Source organism: Candida dubliniensis, chromosome 2 (genome assembly GCF_000026945.1).
Source record: "Candida dubliniensis CD36 chromosome 2, complete sequence".
NCBI classification, from domain to species: domain Eukaryota; kingdom Fungi; phylum Ascomycota; class Pichiomycetes; order Serinales; family Debaryomycetaceae; genus Candida; species Candida dubliniensis.
The window spans coordinates 2,085,651-2,106,556 of NC_012861.1; the positions used below are offsets into that span (position 1 = coordinate 2,085,651).

General features: G+C 28.5%; 8 protein-coding genes across 8 annotated transcripts, besides 1 other annotated feature; 6 read left to right on the top strand and 2 right to left on the bottom strand. All coding sequences in view use genetic code 12, as the record gives it.

Moving 5' to 3' along the window:
- Positions 1 to 908: 908 nt before the first annotated feature.
- Positions 909 to 4,979, top strand: CD36_24100 (deubiquitinating enzyme, putative; the record flags this gene model as incomplete). Its single annotated transcript, XM_002418839.1, has 1 exon — positions 909 to 4,979. The coding sequence occupies one exon, from the start codon at positions 909 to 911 to the stop codon at positions 4,977 to 4,979; it is 4,071 nt and encodes a 1,356-aa protein (XP_002418884.1).
- A 187-nt stretch (positions 4,980 to 5,166) lies between these two features.
- On the bottom strand, positions 5,167 to 6,114 carry CD36_24110 (pantetheine-phosphate adenylyltransferase (PPAT), putative; the record flags this gene model as incomplete). Its single annotated transcript, XM_002418840.1, has 1 exon — positions 5,167 to 6,114. One exon carries the CDS (start codon positions 6,112 to 6,114, stop codon positions 5,167 to 5,169), a length of 948 nt encoding a protein of 315 aa, XP_002418885.1.
- A 1,318-nt stretch (positions 6,115 to 7,432) lies between these two features.
- RAP1 (DNA-binding protein RAP1 homologue, putative) lies at positions 7,433 to 8,689 on the top strand (the record flags this gene model as incomplete). Its single annotated transcript, XM_002418841.1, has 1 exon — positions 7,433 to 8,689. The coding sequence occupies one exon, from the start codon at positions 7,433 to 7,435 to the stop codon at positions 8,687 to 8,689; it is 1,257 nt and encodes a 418-aa protein (XP_002418886.1).
- A 211-nt stretch (positions 8,690 to 8,900) lies between these two features.
- On the bottom strand, positions 8,901 to 11,750 carry CD36_24130 (conserved hypothetical protein; the record flags this gene model as incomplete). Its single annotated transcript, XM_002418842.1, has 1 exon — positions 8,901 to 11,750. One exon carries the CDS (start codon positions 11,748 to 11,750, stop codon positions 8,901 to 8,903), a length of 2,850 nt encoding a protein of 949 aa, XP_002418887.1.
- Positions 11,751 to 11,871: 121 nt separating this feature from the next.
- Positions 11,872 to 12,151: a mobile genetic element.
- A 64-nt stretch (positions 12,152 to 12,215) lies between these two features.
- Positions 12,216 to 14,117, top strand: CD36_24140 (complexed with CEF1 protein 22, putative; the record flags this gene model as incomplete). The annotated part of the gene is made up of 1 exon (XM_002418843.1): positions 12,216 to 14,117. One exon carries the CDS (start codon positions 12,216 to 12,218, stop codon positions 14,115 to 14,117), a length of 1,902 nt encoding a protein of 633 aa, XP_002418888.1.
- Positions 14,118 to 15,171: 1,054 nt separating this feature from the next.
- On the top strand, positions 15,172 to 15,504 carry CYC1 (cytochrome c iso-1, putative; the record flags this gene model as incomplete). Its single annotated transcript, XM_002418844.1, has 1 exon — positions 15,172 to 15,504. One exon carries the CDS (start codon positions 15,172 to 15,174, stop codon positions 15,502 to 15,504), a length of 333 nt encoding a protein of 110 aa, XP_002418889.1.
- A 636-nt stretch (positions 15,505 to 16,140) lies between these two features.
- On the top strand, positions 16,141 to 16,932 carry CD36_24160 (GTPase inhibitor, putative; the record flags this gene model as incomplete). Its single annotated transcript, XM_002418845.1, has 1 exon — positions 16,141 to 16,932. The coding sequence occupies one exon, from the start codon at positions 16,141 to 16,143 to the stop codon at positions 16,930 to 16,932; it is 792 nt and encodes a 263-aa protein (XP_002418890.1).
- Positions 16,933 to 17,387: 455 nt separating this feature from the next.
- Positions 17,388 to 20,399, top strand: CD36_24170 (conserved hypothetical protein; the record flags this gene model as incomplete). The annotated part of the gene is made up of 1 exon (XM_002418846.1): positions 17,388 to 20,399. The coding sequence occupies one exon, from the start codon at positions 17,388 to 17,390 to the stop codon at positions 20,397 to 20,399; it is 3,012 nt and encodes a 1,003-aa protein (XP_002418891.1).
- Positions 20,400 to 20,906: the final 507 nt, after the last annotated feature.

The window sequence follows — 20,906 nt, forward strand, 5'->3', positions numbered from 1 at the left end:
CCAAAAACAACCAACCAAACGACGATACCACATAAAAAACTCGTTTTATCCTATTTGACAATCTTCCTAAAAGTACTCACAACCGCATTTCCCTCCAACAAACAAGCTCATACTTAATTGATTAAACTGCACTGAACCTGGCATGGCCATCGGATACTAGTTGACAATTCCAATTCCAATCATGCAACAAAATCAAATTACGTGTACTAGTACCAAAAAATTACGTAAGCAATATAGTTGCTCCACATAAATAGTCATTCACTCGTGTTCAATTTGTATATCAGTCTCCAGGAATATGATTGTGGCTATGGAGTGGTGGTGGTGGTAGGCAATCAATCAAGAAGATGGTTAAGCAATAGAGATACTACAAATGTAATAACAGCAATAACTGTTTAATTAACATTAATAAGCGAAAGTGTTATTGGGGGTTAATTAATTAAATTGCCATTCTTTACCCACAGACACGCACCCACCCATTAATCCTCCTAACTATTTTCTTTGTAATTAAATTCCACAAGTTTCTATTTTTCTGGCTTCTTTCTTTCTTGATTTTATCAACCACTATCTATTATATCAATTGATATAACTACATCAATCGAATCGAATCGAATCGAATCAATCAATCAATCAATCAATCAAACCTATTGTGATTGAACTTTGAACATTATATTTTTTCTTTTTAAAATTATCCAATTCTAACGCAAATTACCACCACCACCCCCTTTTTTTTTAATTTGATCCAACAGTTTTTACAAAGGGAACCCCATTGATATTAGTATTATTTTTCACTTTTGTGAATATCCAATTTTGTCAAAGAGAATAAAGTAAAACCTAAAAAAGTGAACGGCAAACACAATAATCAAAACTTGAGCTCAATTGATTCTGGGTCTAAAAGGAGTTTTAAGAATATGATAACAAATAATAACAATAATTCTGTGGCTTCATCAATAAATGTTGAGGAATTACCTGATTCCAAGAAACAATTGAAAGAAGACGTGATTGATCCACCAGATGTTACCACTGAGGAACCACAACCAATAGAAATAGATGTGGAAACAAATCAAATTATAAATGAAAATGGATTTGAAAACCATGGTATAGTCAGTCCCGAAGTAATTGATATGACCGGTGATGATGATGACAACCATAACCATCACCACAATATCAACAACATCACCATTGAAGATGATGAAGAAGATGAGGAAGATGATGAAGATGAGGAGGACGATGATGACATACAAATAATTGATGCCGAACCTAATAGAAATACTGTTGCTCCGCAAAAGTTCATTCGTAACTTCCCACTAGCTAATGATTTTAATGCCCTTGCAACCAAACTAATGAAACCAATTCAAGATTATCCAACAAAAGATGAAACATATTATGTTTGGGAAATAAAGGACTGGATGCAAATTTTAAAGGAAGAAAAAGTCAGATCACCAAGATTTAAATGTGGTGGATTTGAATGGAACATTTTATTATTTCCTCGTGGTAACTCACAAAACAATAGTATATCAATATATATGGAACCTCATCCACCAACTGATGAAAATGGCAAACCATTAGACGAAAATTGGTATGTTTGTGCTCAATTTGGATTGGATATTTGGAATCCAGCACATCCGGATGCTCATTTACCAAATCAAAGTCACCATAGATTTAGTAAAAATGAAACTGATTGGGGGTTTAGCTCATTGATAGAATTGAGACAGTTAGGACAAGTCAATAATCCAAGAAATCAATCATCAATGTATGCCATTTTAGAAAATAATAAATTAAATATTACCGGGTTTGTTCGAGTTATAGATGACTCTTCAACCGGAGTATTATGGCATTCATTTTTAGATTACGATTCCAAGGTCAATGCTGGATATGTTGGTTTAAACAATCAAGGGGCTACATGTTATTTGAATTCATTATTACAAAGTTATTTCACCACCAAATTGTTTAGAAAATTGGTGTATGAAATCCCCACCGATCTGAAATCTGCTGGTGTACCTTTATCATTGCAAAGAATTTTCTATTTGTTGACCAATTCAAATGATCCAGTGGGGACATTAGAATTGACAAAATCTTTTGGTTGGGATTCTTCAGATGCATTCACACAACACGATGTACAGGAATTGAATCGTATTTTAATGGATAGATTGGAAACTGCCATGAAAGGATCGAAAATCGAAGGAGCATTAAATGATATATTTGTTGGGAAAATGAAATCATACATTAAATGTGTAAATGTTCCATATGAATCATCCCGGGTGGAAGATTTTTGGGACATTCAATTGAATGTGAAAGGGTTTCAAAATCTCGAACAATCATTCCAAAATTATATCGAGATTGAAATGTTAGAAGGTGAAAACAAATACCAAGCAGGTGAAGAACACGGATATCAAGACGCCAAGAAGGGAGTGGTATTTGAATCATTCCCACCAGTATTGCATTTACAATTGAAACGTTTTGAGTATGACTTTATGGTTGATGATTTAGTTAAGATTGATGATTTTTATGAATTCCCCGATCAAATTGATTTGAAACCATACCTTGATGAAGATTTATCAGAAGACGTAAAAAACCAAAATTGGAATTATAAATTGCATGGTGTGTTGGTGCATCAAGGTAGTATTTCTAATGGACATTACTATGCTATGATCAAACCAAATGCCAATGACAATACTTGGTTAAGATTCGATGATGATAAAGTTTGGAAAGTTACTAAAACTCAAGTTTTCAAGGAAAATTTTGGTGCTATCGATTTGACTCAAGAACAATTACAACAAATGACTAGACCTGAACAACAAGAACATATGGTTCGAAGAGTAACGTCAGCATATATGTTGGTTTATTATCGTGAATCTGAACTAGACAAGATATTACCAGTAGATGATAAGACTATCAATTCAGCTATTCCAGAACATATCCCTAAACAAATTGAATTTGAAATTGAGGAACGTGAAAAATTGGAAAAGGCAAGACAAGAAGCTTTGTATTATACAACTGCGAAATTGATAACTTCTTCCACATTCAATGCAAATCTTGGATTTGATCTTGCATTAGATCCAACAAATAACAAGTTTTATGATGAGTCTTTGAGTGGAACTGAATGTGATCCAATATCTTTGAAAGTAAGAAAAGATAGCACCTTCACACACTTGGTTGAAGAAGTGGGTAAAACAATTAAATGTGCTGATAACAAGTTGTTTAGATTAGCTGCTATTTGTCATAGAAATAACCACACCAATAGGTTGGATGCCCCTGTTAATGAAGAATTCCAAAATTCAACGATAAATAATGTTTATCTGAAATTATTTAATCGGAAATATGATGAAATGGTGTTTTACGTTGAAGAATTGAATAAAGACATTAAGAATGTTGTTCAATTGGTTAAAAATGAAGATAATTCATATATTGAACCCGAGAATTTTACATTTGAACAAGTATTTAGTAAAATTGATTCTGTTGGCACTAATGTTCATCCAGATATTGAATTCAAAAATACTGAAGAATATTCTAATTATGTTACTATATTTATAAAATATTTTGATCCTGTATCACAAGAGATTAGAGGGTTATCACATATTACTGTGGCAAAGGAAGATAAAATTGATTCAATAGTGGATCCAATACGTGAATTACTTGGATTTGAAAAAAATATTGGATTAGAACTTTATGAAGAATTATCTCAATCTAAAGTTGAAAAAATTGATTGTAATTTAACTTTTGAAAAACATGAATTGAGTAGTGGAGATATTATTACTGTTCAAGTTGATAATCCAGGAGAAATCAACAAAAATGGGAAATATAAAGATTTGAAAGATTATTACAAGTTTTTGTTGACTAGATTGCATGTTAATGTTAGACCATTCAAGGCAGAAATTGATGAAGAGGATTCTGATTTTATAGCTCATGATGATGAAGAAGAAGAAGAAGAAGAAGAAGGAGGAGGAGATGGAAATGGAAATGGAAACGGCAATGGTAATAATATTGAGAAAGACAATCAAGCAACTAATGAAGAAATTCAATTGGCGAAAAATTTGAGTAAAAGTTTTGATTTTTGGATTTCTACAAATTATAGTTATCAAGAATTAGCTAGAGATATTGCCTTAAGATTAAATTGTGATCCTTTATATTTAAGAATATTTATATTAAATGCTCAAGGACAACGATTCCCATTAAAGACCAGTCATCATTTATCACAATTATTCCCGAAAACGGTATCAGTTAATCAAATTGTTGAGTTTGAATATGAGATACTTAATATTCCATTAAAAGATTATGAAAATTTAAAGGCAGTTAAAATCCATTGGTTAACAACATTATTACAATATCAAGTATTAGAAGTATTAGTACCTAAACGTGGTACTGTAGCTGATGTTGTTACTAAAGTTTTACACAAGGTCAATGTATCTGAAAAAGATTTACCACATTTATTTGTTTGGTCAGGACATAATCACAAGTATTATGATTTACATAGATTTGATGCGGCATTAAGTACTATACCTGATGATCTTGATTTATTTTGTGGTATTTTCCCAGCTGAAGTTGAAGTTTTATGTGATCATGATATGTATAAAAGATTTACTGATAAAGAAATTGATGAAGAAATAATGGAAGAATCAGTTCATGAAGAATATTTAGAAAGTATTAAATGGAGTAAAAATTTAAATCTTTTACCTTCATTTCATTTCCATAAAAGTAATAATTATCATCATGGGATTCCATTTATTTTTATAATTTTCCCTAATGAATTATTAAGTGAAACCAAGGAAAGATTAAGGAAAAAATTAGGATTAGGGAAACAAGCATTTGATAAAACTAGACTTGCATTAGCTGATAATAATAATAGAATCAGATATTTGGAAGATGATACTTTAGTGTTGTTTGATGAAGTTGCCAATAAACGGTATAGTTTGGCTCTTGATAATGTTGATAGAAATCCTAAACGTCAAACATTATTTGAAAAAGGGATATCAATCAAATAGGAAAAGAAGAAACATCATTGAAAATACGTTCGCTTAGTGTTGTTGTTGTTGTTGTTGTTGTTGTTGTTTATTAGGTTCTACAAGTTATATGATATATAATATATATATATATATATATTTATATATATTTATCTTGTTGTAAAATTGTATATTAAAACCATACTTGATAAAACCAAACCAAACCAATTCAAGATTTTTGATTCAATAATCGATTATATTCTCGTTCTCTAATATCAGTTGAACTTAATTTCCCTTTCCATGAATTTTTTTCATCAACATTATTACCATTATCATCTCCTCCACCACCACCACCTATGACTTTAATTATTGTGATATCTAATAATTTAAATCCATGATCTTTACGAAATTTATTAACAAATTCTCCACCAGATTTAGTTTCTTGAGATATTATTAAATTATCAATATCATTTATATAACCAGTTGGACCACAAATATCATTAATTTTATAAATTTCAAAAAATTTCTCAGGTTCAATTAATAAATTTATAAATTTTATAACTAAATTTTGTCTATTTTGATAATTTTGTAATTGAGATTTAAATTTTTTATTAATTAATAAATTTTCATCAGTTATACCAATAATTAATTTTGTTGAAGTTAAAAAATTTGCCATTGATAATAAAATTTTATGACCATCATGTAAATGATCAAATGTTCCTCCAACAGCTGTAGTTTTAAATTGTTGATAATATCTCCTAGTCACTGCACCATTATCATTGTCGATATTTGAACTTGATTGGATTATTGGAGGGATTTCAATGTTTGATATTTGAGTAATTGGTATTGACAATGACAAAGATAATTCATTAATACTATATCCATGATTCCAATTATTTAAAGATAATTGATTCAATTTCTTTTGTGATAAATTAAATAATATATTAATTTCAAATCGATAATCAAACATAAACCCATCATTTTCATCATCCTTATGGTTACGAATTAATTGATAATAAAAATATAAGATATCATTCAATTGATTTGATTCATTGATTTGAGAAAGTATAACTAAATCAATACGATTACAATTAATAAATTTGGGAAGTAAAGAAATAATAAATTGTGAATAATCATATTTGATAGGATCTTTAATAAATATTACTGGATTTAACATTTTTGCTAAAAGTAAGGATAGGGATAGGGATGGGGAAATGTATGGTTTGGGGTTTTGGGTGTTTATTTTTCTTTGGCAAGGCCAAAGAAAACCTTTTTCCACTCAAGTTGTTTAATCACTTTTCGTTGGAACCCAAACATCTACTTCTTCTTACAGATCAGTTGAATTTATCCAATTACAAAGATTAAGCAATATATATATATATATATATATATATGTATAATAAATGATTTGATTGTATATTCATGTAAAACTATAATCTAAAGCGGTTTCCATCCACAATAAGGTTGAAAACCACCCAAAAAATCCTATTAAGTAATTTCCATCAATCTAGTATCAGAGAAAACTCTTATTGGAGGAAATGTTAATAATCACATATAACACACATATGTATGTGGATATATATGATTTTAGTCATTTAAGACTTCCACAGGTAAGAGTTAAAATCTTTGAAATCATCTATAACAAATGATCAAAGACAAACTAACTCTGTGTGCAATGCAGATCCAATAAAACTATCAACTTAGAGACGACCTGGATGAAATAATAACACTGTATATGGTTACGGAAAATGAATAGTTCCCCATCATGAAGAAACCCAATTCTCTTGAAAACTTTAGAAACAACAGTTGTGATTTTCTCTTGTTTTTATTTTGTTCATTCTAAATAGTAATTCACATCCATGTGACGACCATTAGATAGAGCCATATTTACACGTGCTCTTACCAATAGTTTATTATTATAACACATGCTATTGTCATTGTAGGTGATATCACGTTGTATCATACATATCTACTCATCAAATGAGAGAACTTAAGTACTACGGTTTCCTCCTCACCACATATCTTTATATAGTTTACATACTAATGAATCAAGACACTAGTCGTTGATCCTTACAAGTATAAGTTAAATTGTTCATTAATTTATAAATCCTAATTTATTAAATCTCTCAATATGTCCAACATCATCACTATGCCTGAAACAGGAATAAATGACTGTTTCACTATGACAATTTCTTGAGACTAAGTTGTTTTTTATTATCTTAGGAAGAGGAAAGAACAAGTTGTTGTCTACTTCTCATGACTTTTGTTGTTGTTGTTGTTGTTGTTGTTGTCGCACACATTGTTTTTTGTTCTTGTTTTTTTTTTTTTAACCATTTCACACTACTCTTAATTATCAAAACATTCTCCCCCTGATTGTGATATTCACCTCATTACAATTACTAAATTAAAACATCCAAACATCCATACATCCAAATATCATAGTTCCCTTTTTTTCTTTTTTTCTTTTTCTTTTTGTCTTTTGCAACCAAAAGGGTATGAGTTATTCTTATTCATCTTTTGAAGATGATGGACAATATCAAACGGATTTGTCGGAAGTTGCTTCAAGAAATGCTGATGAACAAGCCGCAGGGCATCAACAACAACAATTACAATATTATCGTCGAGTACAAATAGAAGAAGCAACAAGACAACGACAACAACGAAAACAACAACGAAAACAACTGCAACTGCAACTGCAACTGCAACTGCAACAATCTATACCCATACCAAATCGACCAAACCGGTCACCTCCTAAACCAATATTTATTGATAAAGATGGTAAATCAATGTATTTTTATATTCCTGAAGATGAACCTAATCGAAATAAATATCGAGATTTAATAATAACTCATGGAGGTGTATTAGTTGAAAAATATTTCCCCTCAATTATCCCATTAAGTAATAATGAAGAATTGATTGGATTTATCAAATTAACATTTATTGATGATTGTATTGCTCAAAATCAATTACTTCCAGTAATTGATTATGGAACTTATGGGAATCCTGAAGATGCCCCATTTGATGCATCATCAATAATTGATGAATTTCATAGTGATTTGACTAATGGTATATCATCACTGTTTGGACCAATAGAAGGAACAAGTACAAGCTCTATGGTTGGTCCTCCTCCTCCTCCTCCTAATCGTCGTACTGTAAGTGCATTTCCTAATGCTCAAATCAATCATAATTATAATAGTAGACGTGGATCAACGGGTCATAGATTTACTATAGAACAAGATGAATTTATTCTTGAACAAGTTCGAAGGAAACCTCGATTTAGACAATCACAAAAATTTTATCGTAAATTAGCTGAATTAGAACCTTTAAGAGGACATACAGGGAATTCAATTCGATCAAGATTTAGAAAACATTTGGAATCAAGATTAAATTATATTTATAAAACTAATGATATGGATGAATTAATTTATGATGAAGCAGGGAATTTAATTAAAATTGGACTTGATCAAATGCCAGGAACTCTTAAAAATAAATTCATCCCACAAGATGATTATATTCTTTGTTGTTATGCATTAAAATATATGGAGACAACAAATACTGATTCTTCAGCTTTACCTTATTCATTTTATGATAGTATGTATAGAAAATGTCCTAAACATACTTTACATTCTTGGAGAGATAGATTTCGGAAATTTATTCGTGATAAAACTGATCTTGTTGAATATAAAGAATATTATGAGAATTGTGAAAAAGTAGGTATGACTCCTAGATGTTTAACAAGAATTGCTCCATAAGGCGTATAGGGAGAAGGGAGAAGGGAGAAGGGAGAGTGGAGAGTGGAGAGAGATTTTTAACTATATAGTGTTTGCTTATCATTATATAGAATGTATTATTATTATTACAATTAAAGTTGAACGTATTCATTGGTTTAAGGTATTGTGCTATTATCAAAGGCATCTAGGTAATTTCTCTATATACATGTAAATTCTCCTTATTCTTCTTAGTCTACACTGCTTCAACTGACTTATCTTTATTAGTTTCAACTGACTTATTTTCATTAGTTTCACCAGTTTCACCAGTTTCACCAGTTTCACCAGTTTTACTCTCTTCATTATCAGATTTAGTGAATTTTGTATCACCAATTTCTATAGCATCATAAATAGCATTAGTTGTTTCCATAAATAATCTTTTAGATTCTTCTTCATTACATGGTTTTGCATTTCGGAAATTTTTAAGACCAATTAATAATTTGACATTATTATCAGTTAAATTCTTAGTTTTACATAATTTTATAAATAAATATCGAATAATTTCTGGTTCCATTAATTTAGGATAATTTCCATTCCTTTTAATAGAAGTACTACCATTGTTAATGATAAATCTTTTAGGAATTAATAATTTAATTGTTGATTTTAACATTAATTTATAAAAATAAATTTTTTTTGATTCATCTTTAATAATATTGAACCATTTAAAATTATGTAAGCTAATAATGATTTGATTTATTTGTTCAATAAATTCATCAGGTATAGGTTTTGACATTAATAAATTTTTTGACCATTGATAATTTATATCACTAAATGAAATTAAATTATTAAAAAATTGTTCTAATTGAATATATCTTAAATTATGATGATGATGATTATTGTTATTCTTCTTCTTCTTATTATTATTATTATGCAAATTAAAAGCATTATAATATTGTAAATCATCATGTAAAACCCACCAAATTCTTGTAAGATGTTTCAATTGAATTTGTATACCATTTTTAGAAGAATTTAAATCTTTTGATATTAAAGATTGAAATAATTCTATAATTAAATGAGTTTTGGTTAATCCTTTTTCTCTTCCATATTCATTTATTTTATTAATGAAAATCCCTGGAGTTACTTCATCAATTATACAACGATCTGGTTCTTTATTCCCATTATTTGATAAGGCGGTTTCTGGCAAATCAATGAAAACACCATTTAAAACATTAGGTTTATTATTGAAAATTGATAAATTAACATTTATCCCACCCCATCGAATCATGGAATACCAAAATGCAATGACAAATTCATTTAATTTACCCATATTAGTTAATGAATCAAATAATGGCATCAATAAAAATTTCGTCAATCCACCATGAGGTAAACAATTTTTTTTTATTCCATCATGTCTAGTGAAATCAATTAATGGAATTGGTGTTAACTTTTTAAAAGTTTTATTATTTTTGGAAGGAATAATTATATCAGGATTAAAATTTTTATCTTTAATTAAATTGGCAATTTTATAAGGATCCAAATCTTTAATTTTATCATTAAATTTTAATTTCACATTAGATTTCATAGCCAGTTCCATTACTAAATTGATTTTCTTATCAATTCTAGATTTAAATAATTTCTTAGCAACAATATGGCCTTCTTCTTTTTCTTTAGTTACTTGTTTGATAAATTTTAATAATGAATTGATTTCTGGTGATGATTGTTTTAATATGGAAATAGCTTTTTCATTATATAAATAATGTGAACCTATTGGAATTTTAGTTTTAATTCCTGAATCAGTAGTTATTACTCCTCCATTACATAACAGACTAACATAACTAGTAATTAATGGTGAATCTAATTCAATTCTTTCTTTATACCATTTATGAATATTATAAGAAATTATTTCTTGATTATCATCATTAACAGTATCAGTATCAGTATCAACAATATTAGGTGGCATGGCTAATGATTTAGCTCTTTCGAAAATTTTTTGTGATGTTTTAATATGACCAGCTTCAATATCTAATAATTTAATTATACGTTCATTATGAGAAATGGGTTGAGTTTTATTCATAATTTCTTCCATTTCATGATCAAAATATTTTTTAACTCCTTTTAAAAAAATTGTAAAAGTTTTAGAATCAGGTATTATTGATGGTAAATTTTCTTTAGGATTAGCCATTAATTCATTGAAAAAATTCCAAGCTCTAAATTGTTCATCACGGAAATCTTTAACTAATACACTTAAACAAGCATTAAATACTTCTATAGGAACAGTATTAATTTGATTTTTCGATTTAAATTCAGATTTATTGACTAATTCTAATCGCCAAGTTTTAAAAATTCTCTCCACTCTATTGAAAAGTTCTTCATTAATATTTGATGATTGTTGTCTTTCACCATCCCATGATATAGATTTAGCAATTCCATGAAATAATATAACATAAGTTTGTAAATTTGTTGGTATACCACTTGATTTCCGTTTACTATATAATTTAAGTGCTTCATTAATTTTCCCTTTTGATAATAACCATGATAAAATTTCATTTTGAGCCACAATACTACATTGTTTATCAGATATTTGACATAAATACATTGCTCTTTCAATATCATCATCAATTTTCAATAATTCTTTAACATTTTGTGATATATAATAAGAATCTTTTAATTGTTTCCCATCAGTTCCTAATAATGCAAGAGCTAAATTACGATTGATTTGTCGTCCACTAAGTTTTTTCACTTGCATTAAATTTTTGAAAATTATTTTTGATGTTAATGATGAATATTTGATTTGTTGAGTTGTTAATTTTTGAATATCTATAGGTTTATTATTATAATCTCTAAATGTTACTGAATCATACTGATTTTGTAATACTTTAAGAGCTCCGTTAAGATTATAACTTGTAGTAGATTTATTTTCAAATTCTTCATTGTGGGTCTTACGTTGGAGTTTACGTTGATGATGATTATGATTATGATGTTTCCGTATAGTTAAAGGATCAATATCATCACGTAATTTATTGAGTAATTGTTTCCCACAAAGTGTAGTGGTTTCATGGAGATTTCGACTCCAAATAGATCTTATATATTGCCTAGATCTTAACATATGAGTCTTGGGGGGGGGGGGGGGATATTTATAATATTGATAATGAAGAAGGTCAAGTCATCGAAGAGAATTAAAAAAAAAAAGAGAAAAAAAGAAAAAAATTTATTGAAGAGGAGATTTTTGTTAGTATACACGGATTATTCGTGAGAATTAGTCCTAGTACACGATCGGTTATATTTGTAATAAACAAGAAACAGAGTAAATGAAGTTATACGCCCACTAAATGTCTCTATTGAAGCTCCCTCTCTATGTAGAAAATATCCTAAATCTCTTTCTTTTCTCTTTCTTTTATACTAATTTCCTGGCTCTCGATGAGTGAAAATTTTTCACTATTGTTGATCTAATACGCACGACTATATCAAGGTGCTATTTCCCTGACACAAACGTCGCATAAACCAACAATTTTCACGCAAAGCCCAAGGCTCCTAAACAACCACATCCACAACCACAACCACAACCACAACCATGAACAACTCTACAACTAAACCTGATACATATGATGTATCATATCAAAGAACCCAATGGATTGAAACTAAAAAGACCATTAAACAGTTATTACGGCAATTAACCCCTTCTAATATCAAACAAATTGTATTACAATTATTTGAAGTCAATCTTTTACGATATCGAGGATTATTTATTCGAGAAATAATGAAACAACAAATCACTAATACCAACAACAAAGTTGAATTATATGCTAGTCTTATTGGTATAATAAATTCTAAAATACCTGAAATTGGTGAATTATTAATCAATAGACTTATCTTACAATTTAAGAAAAATTATCTTAATAACCATAAAAAATTAACTCAATCATCAATTATATTCTTATGTCAATTAATTAATCAACAAGTATTAAATGAAATATTAATCCTTCAAATATTACAAATATTATTAGAATCTAATATACCAAGTACAAATATTAATAATAATATTGAATTGGCCATGATAATATTGAAACATGTTGGATTATATTTATTTAAACATTCAAATACAGCATTAATAATGATTTTAAATCGATTAAAAGATTTATATCAAGATGGACAAAATCAATTAAATTTATGGAATAAACAATCTATTGAATATATACTTAAATTGGCTCGAAATGATTTTAAAAATGCTCTTCCTATTATAAAAAATGGATTAGATTTAGTAGAGGAAGAAGATAAAGAAACTCATGTGATTACATTAGAAGATAAATTATATTCACAAGATCATTTAAATGTTTTCATCATAGATGGAAATTATCAAGATAATGAAAATGAATATAATGAATTAAAGAAAGAAATTTTGGGTGAAAATACTAAAAAAGAAGAAGAAGAAGAAGAAGAAGAAGAAATAACTGATATGTCACAATCAGAATTATTACAATATCAGAAAACAGTATATTTAACAATTATGTCATCTATGTCATCTGATGAAGCTGTTCATAAATTACTTAAATTGAATTTCAAGAACAACAACAAGAACAAGAACAAGGACAAGAACAAGAACAATAACAAATCAAATGATAATGAAATTTTGGTAGATATGGTAATTAAATGTTGTTCACAAGAGAAAACTTATCTGAAATATTATGGAATTATAATTGAGAAATTAGTATCAAGAAATGATTATTGGCATAAAATATTTATTAAATTATTTAAACATTATTATGATATAATTGAAAATTTTGAAACTAATGCATTAAGAAATTTAGGTAAATTATTTGGTCATTTATTTGCTTCAGATAAAATTGCTTTAGATCAAGCATGGATTGATATTAAATTAACTGAACAAGATACTAATCCAGGTAAAAGAATTTTACTTAAATTTATATTTCAAGAAATGATTGAAGAATTAGGAATAAATGAAGTTAAACAAAGATTAATTAATGATGAATATTTAAAACCTTATATTGTCGGGATTTTCCCCGTAATTAATGTTGATGAGAAAGATGCAGATTCAATTAGATTCTCAATTAATTTTTTCACGGCTATTGGATTAGGAGTTTTAACTGAAGAAATGAGATATGTATTAGATAATTTACCGGAACCAGAATATGATCGTGGTCGAAGTAGATCAAGAAGTTATTCAAGAAGTGTCTCGGAAAGTAGGAGTTATTCAAGAAGTGTTTCAGGTAGTAGTTATTCACGGTCAAGAAGTTATTCTCGTAGTCAATCAAGATCACCAAGTCAAAGTCCGAGAGGTCGACAAGAATTTAAAACTAGACAACCTAATGAATCAAGAACTCCTTCACGAGAAAACTTAAAACGGAAACGAAGTGAATCAATAACGGATAATAACAACAACAACAACAACAACAACAACAACAACAACAACAACAACAACAACAATCTTCAAGATTTGTTAAACAATTTAAAATAGAGTTTTGTTTTGTTTTGTTTTGTTTTGGTTGTTGTTGAGTTGTAATAGAAAGAGATGGATTTATCTGATTGAGGTGTCACCAATTGTAGTAGTAAAATAAGTTGTAAAGTGTTGAATTTAATCACATTGTTAATAGACTGATGTAGTAGTATGATGTTAGTTAATTGAATATGGCTCGGGGGGTCGGGGTTTGAAAGTGTGTATTAAACAATTCATTTGAAAAACTTGTGCATAATCCGCGTAATATATATATAGAACCAGTCAGTCCCATATTTCGGTGTTATCGGTGTGATCTATATTTAAATCTACACAAAAAGTAATTAATGGATGGGTCTACCAATAGAATCAATTTTAATAGTCATCAATTAACTAACAATCTATAATAAACCACATTGTCTGTGTGTGTGCATATTTTTCTTTCTTTCTTTTAGTCATTAGTCAATTGTCTTTTATGGAACAATTCGGAATAACTTTTTTGTAAGTCAATAAGAACAAAGTATAATAGTACACACACTCTCTGTCTATTAATATTGTTGTTACAAATGAATATAATTCAAACAACTCACTATACAATACGGTTAAAATTTCAAAGTTAAAAAAAAACAAAAAAAAAAACAAAAACAAAAACAAAAAACAAATTGGGCTTTCTAATTAGTTACAGTGATAAATTAAAATAAGTTGAGGCTGGTATAACCCATTAAATGACCTTCTCTGATGTACATCAACATCAACATCAACCGGTCAGTCATGTTCCTTATTACCGGTTGAAACGTGACACTGTATCCTGCATATAGCCCAACAAGAGTAAATATTTTTTTGTGTTTTGTTTTTTTTTTGTTTCCAACCAATAGAAATTTTTCAGTTTGAAATAGCAACAAGAAGAAGAAGAAGTAGAAGAAGAAAACTTGAAATAGTTATTTATATAAATAAACACTTTTTCACTTTTTTCAACGTCTTTAATTTTGCCCAAAAAATTTTTTTTTACTTTCTTTCTTTCTTTCTTTTATTCTTATTTCTTCAATTTAATTTAATTTAATATAACTATATATCAATAATGCCAGCTCCATACGAAAAAGGTTCAGAAAAGAAAGGTGCTACTTTATTCAAAACTAGATGTTTACAATGTCATACCGTTGAAAAAGGTGGTCCACATAAAGTTGGTCCAAATTTACATGGTGTTTTCGGTAGAAAATCCGGTTTAGCTGAAGGTTATTCTTATACTGATGCTAATAAAAAGAAAGGAGTTGAATGGTCTGAACAAACCATGAGTGATTATTTAGAAAACCCAAAGAAATATATTCCTGGTACTAAAATGGCTTTTGGTGGTTTAAAAAAACCAAAGGATAGAAATGATTTAGTTACTTATTTAAAGAAAGCTACTTCTTAAATATCATAATAAAACAAGTGTTTTTTTGTTTTTTTTGGGTGGTATTTATTTTGTTTTTATTTCCGGAAAAATTATTAAAAGCTTTACAATAACAACAACAACAACAAGACGTATTCAAAGAATGTTTTTTTAGTTTTTTTTTTTACGATTTAAATCCATTATGATGATTTGATTTGTTTTCTTTAAAACAATTCAATTTGATAGAAATTTATTGGGAAACAAGAGATGTCATTTTACTGCTTATTGAATTAGATATCAAAATTTATAAAGTTGTTAAAAATGTGATGTCCTTGTTTTTTTTTTCATATAATAATATTAGTTTCTTTTAACCTTACTTTACTGTATATATATATATAATTTATTATTGTCTTATTCAATTTGTAATCCACGCCACCAATCAATGAAAAGAATATTTGGTACGGTTGTTGTTGGAATCATGAGTTAGTTTTAAGCTGACCATGCGCCGTTCCAATTCCAATTCCGTTGGAGTATAAAATTCTTTACCAGTTTTACTACGACACGACTGGATCTTGGTCGCAAAATGAAAAAAAAAAAAAAAAACTTCTTAAAGATTCTAAGCAATTCATTTTCCATTCTTTCTTTCCCTCTATGGCGCCCCTCCCCCCCCTTTAAGCTATGAATAACGACCCCAAATTCCAAGTACAAGTTGATCCTAATGAAGATACAGAATGGAATGATATATTAAGACAACATGGTATTATTCCAGAAAAGCCACCATCTCCAACTGCTGAACTAGAGTCCGCATTAGAAGAAGCCATTGTTAAACAATATGATAACAGATTAGAAAATAAAGATTTAGATGAATTAAATGAATTAGAAGATGAAGAAGATGAAGAATTTCTTAATCATTATAAACAAAAACGAATGGCAGAAATTAAAAAACTTTCTGAAAAGAAGAAATTTGGTCATGTATTACCCATTAGTAAAAATGAATATGAAGATGAAGTAACAAAAGCTTCCAAAGAATCATATGTATTAGTTCATTTATCATTACAATCAAGTTTACAAAGTAGATTATTATCATCTATATTGATTAATTTGGCATCAAAATTCCCGGAATTGAAAATATGTGATATCCCAGCACAAAGATGTATAGAAAATTATCCTGAATCAAATTGTCCAACATTAATTATATATCATGATACAAATGTTGTCAAACAATTTATTACATTGACTCAATTGGGTGGTAATGCCACTACTTTGAAAGATATTGAAACTGCTTTAGCAGATTTAGATGTAATTGGTTTCCATGATAAACGATTGATTATTAATAATGAAGATGAAGATGAAGATTTAAAAGAAGCAAAGAAATTAAGATTTGCAAAGAAATCTATAAGAGATGGAAGGAGGAGGAATAGTGAGGATGATGAAGATGAAGATGAAGATGAAGATGATTTTTACGATTAAGAAAATCGGGTGTTGATATTTAAGTTAGAGTAATTTAGACGAGGGAGGATTTTATTTTCATTGTCAAAAGAATACAAAAAGAATAAATATGTATTAGTACAATAACGTTTGTTGTTTCGATGAGCTTCTTTTTGAATTCTTCTATGTTTATTATGTTCATTATTCTAATTGTATATAATAATAGGCCATATTGAAAAAAAAAAAAAAAACCCTTCAAATCAGATTTTTATTGTATAACAAATATCAGAAGCAGAAGAGCATAATATTTTTTTTTTTTTTTCTTTGCTTCTTTATTTGTGATATTCTTCTTATTTACTTACTTTTTATTTTTTGTTTAACCGCCATATATACTAATTCCTTTTATTCAAGTATACTAAATTAAAGAAAACATCTGTTTACCAGTTTGATTGACTTAGTTTCTTCAATTGATTCATTAGATCAATCTAAGGAAAACGATGGGTACTTTAATTGATGATTCAAATGGATTAACAAACCCAATAATTATGGCGCCAAAAAACAGTGTTGCAAAGTATCAATCCTCACTAAATGACAACGAAGCTACCACCACTACTACTACTACTACTAATACCACAACAACAACAACCACCACTATATCGAGGGAATCTACTATTGATAAAGTAAGTATCCTAGAAGAAAATACATCATCGATCATTAGTCAAGAAGAACTTCATACCGCCATTGATGATACTAAATCAAATCCATTAACCGCTGATACTGAAAACCACAAACCCATTCAAAACTCAAATTCTTACACTTCTTTTATTGACCATGACATTGATCTACCACAATTTGAAAGAACAGTATTTCAACATCATGATATACAAATTAATGTCCCTGAATCCAAACATAGCTTAGAGGCAACAGAAACCGATATGGAAATTTCTGAGATTTTGCAATTGCCTCAATCATATTTTGCTTACGCAAATTCACCAGAAGTTAAACATATAGATACACTAACAAATGAAAATGACGAAAAAGACTTGCAAGATACAGAAGTTGTTGCAGAAAAGGAGGAAAACACAATACTTCCACCACCACCACCACCACAACTACAACAACAACTACAACAACACCCCATCCTTGCTTCAGAACCCACTGAAGACAAAGTTAATCCAGTAAGTCAAGCTTTAAAAATGAATACTAGTATTAAAAAATTAAAACTAGCCACTTCTAATAACATAGATGGAGCTACTCCACTTATTATTAATAGTCCTACGGCAAATGAAATCAAATTACCAACAAATAATTCCTGGGTTCTACAAGATTATGAACAATTATTTGGAACAAAGGAATTCCATAAGGAGATTGAATTGGCAAAATCTTTACGATTTGCAGACACTCAAAATAGTGTTTGTTCTGATCTTAAAAATGAAAAAATAATCTATATTTCAACTAGAATAATAAATCCAGGGAAAATTCTATCATTTTATTTAAAACATCCACCACAACTACCACCACCAAAAAATAAAAGAGATTTATATATTGATTTGATAATGAACAATAATGGCTGTAATATATTATTACAATTGATAAAATATATTCATGAAAATGAAACTTTAGTGGAAAACTCAATTGATTCAGTTCATGTTAGAATTCTGGCTTTTTATGTTCATCAAATCAAAGTTTTCCTTAATTTAATTACTGAACTGATGAAAATTTATCAAAAAATTAAAACTTTAGGATTATTTGTTCGTATACATCAATATGAAAATGGATATGTTCTAGGTGCTCCTCAAGAGGAAAGAGTTAAACTCCCACAGAAATTAGAAAAATTGTATTTGGCCAATGAATTGAAATTGGATGAATTCTTTCATTTACCAGTTTCAATAAAGGCACTTGGTTTACATAATACTAACTTGTCAAGTTTAAGTAAATTCAATTTATGTAAAAATTTGGAAAGTCTTCATATTAGTGGTGAAACGATAAATCAAAATAATCGATTAGAATCATTCCCCAAAGGATTTTACTTATTAAGAGATATCAAATTTGAAGCATCAACCATTGTTAGTTTTAATTTTGAAAAATTTGTTCATTTAACCTCGTTAAGTTTACTGAATATTGATTTTGCTCAATCAAGACAATTGGAATTCCCCTTGGGTTTAAAAAAATTAGAATTTATTGATTGTTCTCTTTCATCTCATATACTGGCTTTCCCTGATTCATTACGAGTATTAATTATTACTCGAGGTAAATGGAGTACTAAACGAAATCCCAATATTTCTCGATTGCAAAAATTAATTGTATATGGTGTTCAAGTCAAAGATTTAACTGAAAAATTAAACAGTTGTTTTGGGTTATTCCATCTTGAAGTAAGTAACTGCAATTTGAATAATGTTGAGATATTGAAATTGTCTAAAAATTTGGTGTATTTGAAACTTATTAATGTAAGTTTAGTTGGTGTGAAGTTTCCAATATTCCCATCATCATTGGAAGTGATTAATATTGATAGGAATGGAATTTTGCAATGTGAATTAAAATTAAATTGCAAATTGAAAACATTAAGAATTGCTCATAATAATTTGACGGATAAATTTGACCTTAATACTCAACCAGTTTATGATGTTAATTTGGAAGGCAATAATAAATTGACTTCATTGCTACTACATGATAAAACTAAAATCTTGAATGTTTCTAATACAAATATTCAACATATTGTTGGCAATGGACTCACCAAACTTGTTTTAAATGGATGTAACAAAATTGATTGGACAACATTCAAGTTATCACGATTTGTAACTCAATTAAGTCTTCAAAATTGTCAACTTGAAACTTTTGAGTCTCAAGGAACTGGATTACACCTTAAAGTGTTAGATTTATCGAAAAATATACTAAAACTGATAAATCTAGTTGAATATGAAAATTTAGAAGATGTTGAATTATCAAAGAATGAATTAGAAAGTCTTACTAGTGAATATTTCCCACCAAATATCAAATCAATTAATGCTGAGAAAAACCAAATTAATCAAGTTGATTTACAAGAGTTAGGTAATTTAACGTGGTTACAAGTTTCTGAAAATAAATTGAATGGAATTGAACAAATTAAAATTCCTGATAGTTTAAATACACTTATATTAAATGGTAATATTTTCAATGATATTAATGATTCTAATTTTAAGATACCGGACAAATTACGACATTTGGAATTGAATAAATGTAAAATTTCCAAATTTAATTTAACTTTGAATCAAAATCTAATGTCATGTAGTTTAAATGGGAATAAATTACATACAAAAAATTTCCATATTAAATTTATCGAACAAATACCACCATTACCAAATGGTTTAAAATTTCTTGATTTGGGTAGTAATTTTTTCAAAACATTTGATTTTAATATGGTTAAAGGAATTGAATTATCGGAAATTAATTTAGCAAATAATATGTTTGATGAAATACCTGAAGCTATTCCTGATAATATTTTATCAGCAATCATGTTTAAAGTGGATTGAAAAGAATTAGCTAGAAATGGCCAATGTATAGTAATGTTTTATTAATATAGCTTTTATCACAACTCAATTCAATAATTGATGTTACAAGTATAAATGTTGATCTCATTCGATTATATATCAGAGAAGTACGTCATTGACAATATCTTGATTGTTTAGTAAAACAATATAAACAATACTAATAAACTTGAGATAGATCCAGTTTAAGAATTGGCAATGAAATGTTTCATAGAATGGATAACAAGGCTATTAAGAAGTTCCATTATAGAATTGGAACAACATTTGAAAATGTAAGGGTTGTCAATGATCTTTTAGATGTCACACGCGCATTATTTATTGATCTTTGGTTGTTGTTGTATGTATGTATGTGTGTGTGTGTTATCGCTCCACTTCAAAACCGTTCCTGAGAAAACTATTTTGTTTTGTTCTTTTTTTTTCCCTCGGGGCGAGAAAAAAGTGGAGGCCACTACCACCGCCATTAGATTTCCGTTTTTGTAGCCGACTTGCTAC